The 10,932-nt window shown below is 40.9% G+C and overlaps 1 protein-coding gene across 4 annotated transcripts in view; it reads left to right on the top strand.

Annotated features, from left to right (window-relative positions):
- The first annotated feature begins 1,337 nt into the window (after positions 1-1,337).
- Positions 1,338-10,932, top strand: part of LOC112679512 (broad-complex core protein-like) — an 86,669-nt gene continuing 77,074 nt past the window's right edge. For 2 of the 4 annotated variants that reach the window (XM_025549349.1, XM_025549348.1), the window contains exon 1: positions 1,339-1,543. Coding sequence is in view for 1 of the 4 variants with exons in the window: in XM_025549343.1 (XP_025405128.1) it covers positions 8,890-8,911 (22 nt within the window). In the remaining 3 variants the exon portion in view is untranslated. Of the gene's footprint in view, positions 1,544-8,778; positions 8,912-10,932 lie in introns of all 4 variants that reach the window. The other 2 variants (XM_025549343.1, XM_025549347.1) reach the window with 2 other exon arrangements.

Genomic DNA, 10,932 nt, shown 5'->3' with positions numbered 1-10,932 from the left:
ACTGTGCTCGGAACCGATTATGCTCACGTGCACCGATGTACGTACAATGAAGTTTGATGTGGGCATCGAAACGTTTCAAGTCTCCGGTTTGCAGAGCGATTCATTCGCGTAAGCGCGTTTTACGGACCTGTCGTAACTGGCTTAGTTATACTTGACATGAACGTAACATCGACCTGTAGACCAACGAACGCATCGTAACGTTAACGTATCCGTACAATCAACGACCTTGCGCGGACCAAAAAGGCAGAAGATATTTTTCCACCCCCACGGTAATACGGCGCCGGCCGTGTACGGTAACAATATTTATGCTCAGATACGACTAGTGAACAGTATCCGCGGGGTCGTTTGACGAATCGTATAGTAATAATAATAATAATAATAATAATAGTAGGGCGCGTTTTACGAACTCGTATTTTGAATACGTACGCACGGAATGATGAAAAATACCTGGAAACACGTCACTGCCGCGCGCACAGCCCCCGTATATTTACCCCTGTCTCGCTCGCTCTCACTCGTCGAAACACCAGCTACGACCACGACGATCACGACCACGGGTCCTTTTCCCGACGACCGGCGGCGACAGCGATACGCATTGTGCGCGCACACGTATAAATAGTAGTCGTAGCGCAGTGCAACACAACAACAACAACGAAGACGCAGCAGCAGCGGCAGCAATAATAATACAAATGATAATGGTCCGGTCCCTGCGTACAATGTATATATATATATATTATGTGTATGTGCACTCTCACACGCGGAGAGACTATAAACGTATGTATATGTATATATATATATATATATATATATTATAATACATTAGGTGTATAAGGATGCAAGTCGTCGGTTGTGCGCATTGTACCCGTACGTTATACATTATTATTATTATTATTATTATTATTACTATTATTATTCCCCTTTTACAAAAACTAGTTTTTCGTTTGCACCCCGCGAGCGCCGTACGCTATATGTATACGTTTATATACGTGTACGTCGGTACCTACCTCGCGTCCTCGACGACTGCAACTATTTCACGTCTAGTCCGCCGCCATGACCTCACCCGGAATTCCATCAGCCGATTTGCAGCTGCCCCCTCGCGCGGCGCACCGCAACAACAGATTTTTATTATTTCTTCCCATTGTTGCACTATGCGCTCCTCCGTCACTACTACAACTACCACTACCACCACCATTACCTATACCACCACCACCACCACCACCACCACCACCACTACCACCAACACCACTACAGTCGTCACTTCTTCCACCACTACCACCGCCGCCGCCGCCGCCGCCGAAACTACCACCTATGCCGTCTTACATGTACACTAGTAAAAGTGGTAGTAGTTGTACTTACGATAGTGATAGTGGTAGTAGTTAGTGGTGAGAACGGTGCTCTCTTGCAATCCCTGCCGCGGCCGACCCCCCGACGCACTTTTAACGATATAACTTTGGAACGGTCTTTTGAACACGCGACACTCCTTATCGTCATCATCATCATCATCATCATCATCATCATCATCATCATCGCCGTCATTTCATCTCAGGTAGGTTCCGATATAATTGCACCGTAATATACAATAATGTGACGATAATATGGTAATATCCTTTCGATTCCGTCGAAACGACTTTAAGTCGTCCCTAGGCTGCGTGCCGCGCACCGGCACTAGGTCACACCAATCCGCCCCACCCCTCCTATGAATCATAGCCGCCCCTTTGTCGTTTACGGTTTCGTCCTTCGGAGGCGCCGCCGGTAATTTCGACTGTGTTTGTTGTGATAAACTCGTTTTTTCAAATCCAGCGATTATTGAATTTCCCATTTTTCAGCATCGCATTTTTTTTTTACCAGCCTTACGCATCACGACCGACTTGTTTGCGCTACGGTCGACTATCGAAGTCTCGCACACCTCCACCGTTGGCAATAACGTGTTGATTTACGAAAAGAAAATGAAACCGTTTTGAACACTTATTTTTAACGAAATGAATATTACACATTTATTCGTTAACTCTTCCACGTACTTAAATGTGTTTAATTCTTATTTTACGACGTTCGTGGAGTACTTTTTCGATTTCGTTTCCGACTCGCTTTTGTCCTATACCGTCGGTGGGAAAGGCGAAAAAAAATCATTTGAAATGTACTTGATTCGAACGGTACGCGAAAATTCTAACGTTTACCGCCGTGACGACAAGCCGATTTTCCGCACAGTAGCATTGTAAACAGTTGTACGATTTTTCCAATCAAACTGCACGCATGCACGTAGGGATACTACTCGCGTGTAGCTGATAATATAATTCATTGTTTTCGCGGTGATTTAATACTACGATAATATCTAGTGCACTTTCACACCTGTCCCCTCGCGTTCCGTAGCAGTAATGTAATATCATATCATATATATAAAACACTATCGTCATATCATTTTTCTGAGCAGACTTTTCTCTGGAAAACTACTCCTAAATCTGTATCACATCATAAGTAGACAGATATTGCGTCGTAGGTAAATATTTAATATAATATAAATAAATGAATAATTTTTTTTTCTTTACATTTAACAAGTTACTTTTTAAACCTCAATTAATCAAAATTAAAAGTTATAATTGTAGATATGATAAAAATAAATAATACACTAACTTTTTTTTTTGTCTTGCTACTAAACAAAAAATTTTTTTTTGACGCACAATTGATCCATGACTGAGAAATTGTGTAACGATTGAATTTTTATTTTTTTCATTTTTAAATAAGAATTTGAATTTATAATTTAAACCTAATAAACGCCGCTGGCAAACGTAAATAATAATGCATGAAATACTATAAAACGTGGTTCACGATGAATTCATCTTCTCGACATTGTGGTTTGGATTTAAGCTCATTGAATTTTCTAAGGAAAACTAAAGATTTTGAATAATTTTCATAACAGATAGTTTTCCTTTTTCTGTATGTACCGTCAGACGTATGACGCGTGAAAAAAAAAAGATGGAATAAAACTACATGATTATTCGTTTTGTATGCAAACTACACGAAATTCGGTGGTATAAACCATCGAATATCCGAGTTGTATCCGAGGTGGTACGCGTTTTTTCTTCAATAACCACGTGTTCTGTTTGATTCGATAAACGACGAGGATAATAATATGCTGTGAAAAATCGTGATCGTAAATGGGCACAAAGTAAAAGACTAATTTGAATTATAATTTTTCCGCATGAATCAGCGATTAATGTAATATAAGTGTGTGATTTAATATGCTATAATATACAGTGGCATATTTTGAGTCCTAAGAAAAAAAAAATTCAAAAACCATAAATGACTTGCTACAGAGTTACAGAAAAAGAAAGAACATTAATTTATATTATGATTGTAAATAACTCTTCATTTAGATTTATAATAATAATACAATAATGTATTTATTAATTCATACTTTATATGTATTTTTTTTTAACATTATAAAATCACCAATTTTTTAAAAAAATGCAAATCCCCACCCGTCACAATAAATTTGAAAATAAGCCACTGCATATATATACAGTATAAACTCGATTTACCGTCAGCTTCTGTTATCCGTCATCCGTATATATATATATATATATATAAACTGCGTGTAAATCAAGTTTGCACTACCGCGTTTAATGAATAGAACTGCAATCGATACTCGCAAAATAATGTTCTCATTTTGAGATTGCATCAGAGTTTGTACAGAGGTTATCCTCGTGTTGGACCAAACACAAGTCATTGCGTGTATTGTAAATTTGTAAATCTTATCATGTATTGTACCGCTTGTTATAGTTGTGAATATTTTTAGCATGTGAATTTTGTGCATATTATGCGAATAAGGTAAGATTTGTAAAAGTCTAAAATATCTAAATTATGCAAAACATTCGATTTCGGTAGCGTGTTTTTTGTGTATAGAAATAGTAACAAGTGTAACACAGTAAACGTGTGAATTTCAGAATAAACGAAAACATATTGTTTCACAATAGATTTTGATAATATTTTTAAAAGGCCAGGGTGAGTTCATGCATAAGTAACTGTATGCGTTCAGCTAGTTCTTAATCCAAGTTCTATTGGTCTGACGCGATTATCGTTAGTCAATAGTAAACTTCTCCTCTCCATTATAAAAAAACAAAAAATTATTCACTCGAAGCTTGTCCAAATATCTTATTAAATGGTGCAGTACCGGTTGAATAATATTTTACAATTAAGGTACATCTGGTCCACGATACATATCGCACGTACATAAGAAATTATATGTACGTAACATGAACGTAATATCTTTGAATTTTTCGTTCGCGAACCGTCTATACACCAACCTCGTATGCGGTTTAAATAATAATTTTTAATTATTTCAATAAACGTAAATAATAATATAAGGCGGTGGTGGCGATGGCAATGATGACTCTAAGTGTTAGTTGATATTATAATTGTGTGTACGTGTGTGTGCGCGCTGTCGTATATTATTTAGGAACATATAAACCCGTTTTTTTTTTTTTTTTTTTAACAACTTGTTTGGTAATGCAGACAAGAATGTGCCGTAAAACCTATTGACTACGTTAATGCGTTGTCTGTGTGACTTATAACAGACTACAGTCGTCTACCGATGTCTCTTAAGTCCGTGATTTAACGGTTTTTCAAAATGTATAAATTATAATACGGTCCTGGGATCATTAAGTAAAACGTTCATAGAATGATATGTGCTCGGGTGTACGATAATAACGTTACGTATTAATTAAACAATACTGTACACGCCAATATACATACGCGCATATGTGTACGCTATGTACGCATAGTAATATTAAGCACACGGGATGGCGCAGAATCGGTACCTAAACAACGTTTGTTTCGCTGTATTTTTACTATCACTATTATTATTAATATTACTATTGTTATCGTTATAAATATTAAATTTTCGAATAATAACGCACGTTGCGAATCCAATTCAAACACTGACCATTTAAAAATATTTATATTCTACTCTCGCGCTTAAAAATAACATTGACCGATTCGAAATAATCGACTGGCACGCGTGTACAAAAGGTTACGCGATATTACAGCGAACGCGTTTAATGGCCAGTTATTTATTTAACCCGTGTACGATTGTGCGGGGAAAAAAACCCGGAAAGGAAGAAAAGGAAATTCTCGTTGTTATTATTATAATACATATTACGAATAAATATGTTAGGACGGTTATTATACGTTTGAAATTAAACGTTGCAGCCGCGCATAAGAGAAAATAATAGTTACAATATTTTACAATTTGCTCGACCAAGTCGCACATGAACGAATAAATACCGACTGTATATCAGTTGAAAAAAAAATTTAAAAAAATGAATAAAAAAAAAAAAAGGTTATAATTCATAATTATTTTGCAGTTTTCATCGTACAAAGAAATTCCCGAATCGAATTAACGTAATGCTTTGCATAATTAATACGCAGAGGATTTTGTTTATACGTAAAAGAGAATAAAACAGAGAAAAAAAAAACGGGAAAAAAATGAAACGTTTACGAACGTTCCACACACACACACGTCTGGATGTCTGCGTAACAAACAAAATTAATTATAATACACATTGTTGCGTGTACGGAGACGGCGATGTAATGCCATCGGGTGACCTTGAAATACTACGCGAATACCAACAGGTGCACACAAAGTCGGAAGTTTGTGACCAAACCGTCCCGTGGGCGGGGGGTGTGTATAATTAGTTCAGCCGTGAATCGTTGTGTTCATACGGCGTACGCGGTACACCGCGGTATCGGCGAAAAGCTAAAATTTATCGTTGCCGAGGAAGTGACGCCACGGGAAGGGTCTCGGGATCGCGATACTCACGCGTTGCACGGGCCACCCTTGCGCGGGGACACTGCGACCAGGTGCACCGATCGAGAATTGTTCGCTTCACGTTGGCGGACGTCACGGATCTTCGTCTGTTGCGTGTGGCGTACGATCTAAATGATAAACACTGTTCGGCCGATGAAATTTACTGTCGATGGGATCGATCTTCCAACCCCTAGCGCGTTAAACTCGCGACGAATAAAAATATTACAATAAACGTCACTCGGTTGAACGCTCGTGACGTGTACGCGCGCGTTGCGTCCGACGGCGGACGAAAACTTAAAGGAAGGGATGTCTGTATTAGGCAAATCGGATCGTGTAGTACATCGTAGTCGTTTCGGATGGGTGACCGTCGTCGAGCCAGCAAGGGCGGTTACACGTATAATGTTATGACTGTACGGATACGCTCCGTGCTCGACCATTACCGCGTTACGAGAACGTGTTTTTTTTTTTCTTTCAACGTATTACTCGAAAATAAAATCGCTTTGCATGCGCGCCACGGCTGCGGCGCGCGCGTCAGGTACGTTGTTTACACGTTCGGGACACACGTACGGCGTGCACGAGTCGGAGTGCCGGACCGGTGTACATGAGCGCGTGTGTACGCGGAAAAACTGCAACGTGTACGCACGTCGCGCGTGTACGTCGTGGCATCCGGATCTGAGAACGCGGGGGGCTCGTAAAACGTACGTAGGTACGGCTCGGGGTCGACTCCGGGGTAGGGGTGTTATTGCGAGAAAGTATGGGGTTTCTTTTTATTCGGGATCCGGCCGACGGTTGAACGGGGAACGCGATGATGATATCGCGCGCGTTTTAGGTACCACTAGCACACAATAGTTGTAACGTCTGGCAACGACGACCGAGACGGCGGCGCGGGTTCAAACCAGTCCCGATAAGTCGTCGTAGTTCCTAATGCGTGTTCTCTCCTATACACACACACACACACACACACGGGCGCGTATTCAAACGTATATTTGGCCGTCGACCAATTTCCGATGTCTGGCCCCCCCCTCCTCGACTGCACCGTAGTTCACGATCAACCCTTTCCTATCCCCCGGCCCGTCGTACGTACTTCGGTCGTACGCGAGCGCGAGACGATCTACGACGGAGACACGACGTACAATAATAATAATAATAATAATAATATAATAGCTCGTCGTTTCTATAAGGCCGTGATCGTTTGCGCGCGCATAATAACAACAACAGCCGTCGAAGTATCCGAGTCCCACACGATCGTTGGCGAAACGTACGCGATACGTATGGAAATGAGACCGCGGTGGAACGGAGGAGGAAATAACGAGTAGAGGGGGGAGGGAGGATTTATAACGTGTACGCCGTACAGGTCACCGCCGTCGTTTCGCAGCATCTGATAAGACGTCCGCCGAAATTCGACGTCGCATGTGCACAATAAAAATATCGAGAAAAAAAAAAAAAAACTGTAATAAATGCATACCTATTATTATAATGGGATACGTGTGTGCAGGTGCGCGCGCTTATTGTTGTAGGTACTAATAATAATGATAATATGCACCGCAAAACGACTTTCTAGACACCGATGGTGGGTGGGGGTTCGGAACCGACCTTACCGAATTCGTATATCAACGCGCGAATACGTCGGCCGCGCACGTGTTACAACAATCGGCCGATTCCGGGGGGTGGGGAGGAGAGAAAATTCGTGTCGACTTGAACCCGCGGTGCAACGAGATCTTCGAAATAATACAACTACGTGTTTCACAACGCTGCCGCCTTCGCCGGACCGGATTGTTCGGTGCGTCGTCGTCGTCGTCGTTTATTACCATAAAATTATACGTCACTTCAGATTTTTCATTCGGTTTTATTTTTTCCTTGCGAACGATACTGCACCGCCGCGGGATAGGTGCACTTAAAATCTGGACGGGGTTTTTGATAAAAAACCGACCACGCATTGTTCCCCTTTCCCTCTGGTGCCTCACGTACCCCGCGACGTGTCCGATGCGAATCTCACTCGTTCACGTTTTACCGGCGATGTTATCGTTTTTCTCTTCCATTCACCACGATTATTTGATTTTCCGATCAATGACTTGCGTGAAAACGCCGTGTTTATAATACAAATCAACATGAAACAGGGTCCGTCCGATTAATCGATATTGTAGTATCGCAATACCGCCAATACCGCCAATACCGCACACGGTTTTTGGCCCCGTCCGGTTAATTCTGCAAAAGTTATTGTCTGTTTGACCACGGAATCGCGCACGAAGATATGCCGTGTTGTCATCTCGTCATAGAACTTCGAAATAACTTCCGCCACCGATTATTGTGTACAGAGACCCTCGGATATCACGTTTTTGTAACGCTCCGGCGCATCTTTACACCAATAAATGTCGCGTAAAAAAGCTACGATCAAAACACGTTTGTAAAATCTTTTATTGCGTCACGACTCAACGTAGCGCGCTCACCACGAGTTGTAAAACGCACTACTTCACGACGTCAAGGGAGTATCCCTTGACTACTGCAACATATATATATATATAAAGGGTATAATATCTACCCTCTCGCGATGGATTTAATTTAAGTCGGCCGCGCGTGTGATATCGTTTTTACAACTCGCGTTACAAAACAATACGTGCATACATGTATAATGAATGAACAACATACGTATACTGCTGTTTTTAAGATCGGATATCGGCAAGCGCGTTTTGAAACCGATGAACGTTTCGTCTGAATAAAAACTTACTCCAGAATAACAGTCGGTGTTTCGAGTGTGCGATCGTAAAACTTCTATTGTTTTTCGGGGCGCGCATACGATCCGCATTGAAGCGATGCGTACGATTAATCGTTAAACGCTTCCCGACAAACGCTCGTCGAATATTTATCGGTGATCCGAGGAAACGTTTATTTTCACCTCCTTCCACTGCCTCACCCTCTGCTCGCGGCACATGCACACAACAACTGTAAAACAAATCTTGTATAAAATATTAAATTTGCAGGGAAGTTTAACGTACGGGGTAATCCATTGTACCGCGGCAACTAACGGTACCATTCCAAACGACCGGATAATTAGGATATAGGAACTGCACCACCGCCGTACGCAGAGTACGATGAAGTGCGACCTGCGCAAACGTAAGTGGATTTCTCTTGTAGAATCTTAACCGACACGTATGTCGTGTACATTATGATATCGTGCGTACGATCCGACGAGTGCTACCGGGGCCGCAGATTGTTATAAAAAAAAAAACGTGTCTAGTCGAATCGCGGTATAACATATTTACGATACGGAAACTCGCTACACGTATTTGGCTGGTCATACCATGTACACCAAACGCAGACTTATCTGCTCGTAATACGGACGTATATAGTTTTGCTTTACATTTTATTTTTATTTTTTTGATTTCATTATTTATACGGTAGAAAAACGGTGTTCGTATACGAATGTTACGAACGGTTGTAGCGCAAACGCCGTCCGTGTATTATTTTTGTACGCGCGGTACGTGGTTTTTGTCTAACGCGTGTTCGTTCGTCGGAGGCTTTACTTGTGCTCGCGCATACCCTTTGCACAGGGATCGTCTCCCCCGGTGTGCGTGCGCGCGCGTGCGAGAGCGCCCGTGTATCACGTGATGCAAGGGTGTATAATGTGCGCTCGCCGAGCGAAAAGAGGGTGCAGCGACTACTACTAGTGTGCACGGCCGTCGAATTATAAATGCATATATTAAAAAAATTGGCCGACTCTGTACGTTTGAATATTATTCGTGTGCTCGGTGAAAAACATCCGGCCGCTAACACGTAGCTTTCCCTTCGGTTTTTCGGCAACGGCGCGCGTGCGCGTCACGCGCGTTGTTTAAATCATTATTCGACGCGAGATCGGGTTCCGCACCGTTGTTCTCAAAAGTTCGGCCTCCGTTTTCGTGTGCACACATTAATGATAGGTAACCGACCGGTTATTAGATTAATATATTTTATGGTTGCATACGTACCTACACGGGTTCTAAATATTGCGCGTTTTACGACGCACTTTGGATGGTACAAAAAGTTGTGTTCAACGGCACCTTGAAGTGTGCGATAAATAATTATCCGTTGAAGTCGCTGATAAAAAAATTGTACAAACGGTTTGATTGCGGAAAAAAATCATATACCATATCGTAAATTACGTCCCGGGCTACAGAAATTTGTGCAAGTGCGCGCAGTACTTTTTAGTGCAGGCAGTACGAACAGTTGAAAATCTTAAGCATGAGAGCTTCCTGTTCGCATTGATGTTTATCGATAACGATTACCGTATCGGAATTTCGATATAATTTTCGTGTAAAATGTTTTTACGTATGTTTTTATTTTTTATTTTTTCATTCCGTATTCCTCTACTTCAACAGCACTACGTTATAATATGATATACATCGTCGCGCCGCGAGTATTACAGAGAGAGAGAAAAAAAAAACATTGCAGACCGATCAAACGTGTTATAATATTATAAGTGTACGATTCGTCATTTTTTCTCGTACGCTATCCGATGACTTTTCAACTTATCCCGTCGGTGCACATGTACACACGGCAGTATAAGATAAACAATATTTCGAAAAGGAGTTTTTCGCGATTTATTCTCTCGCGGGACGGCCGCGGAGCACCGGAGGTAGTATTATTATTATGCGTTCGTTTCGCCGAGCCAAAAATAAAAATTTAATAATTTTTCTTTATGAAATAAAGACGAACGCAATCGAACCGATGTAAATCGAATTCCCGACATCGAGTGCATTGGTTGTTTTAAAAAAATTAATTCGTAAAACATAATTTACAGCGCACGTATAATATATCAGTACACGTAGTAATTTACATAAATATCAGTACGATATTTACGATCTCAATTATACGAGACATGTACGTAAAACATATATTTGCTCATAATCGATTAATAAGTTTCGATTCTTATAAAATTATTTAAAAACTCGTTTTTTTTTTTTTTTGAAAAAATGTTGATAGAAGGGTGTTATAATAATTTACTTTGTTTCTATTTCGAAACTTTGATTGCGATTTGTTTCAATAATCTGCTTCAAAATTATTAGACATTCAAGTTTGGTCGTTTTTCGATGTTACATTTTGGTGTTCATTCTTATTGATACCGAAACGTATCTTTCGCTCATGTATGGTTATTATAT

The sequence above is a fragment of the Sipha flava genome, unplaced genomic scaffold (genome assembly GCF_003268045.1).
Source record: "Sipha flava isolate LNK unplaced genomic scaffold, YSA_version1 163_pilon_pilon, whole genome shotgun sequence".
In the NCBI taxonomy this organism is placed as follows: Eukaryota; Metazoa; Arthropoda; class Insecta; order Hemiptera; family Aphididae; genus Sipha; species Sipha flava.
This window is presented reverse-complemented; position numbering and strand designations above follow the sequence as displayed.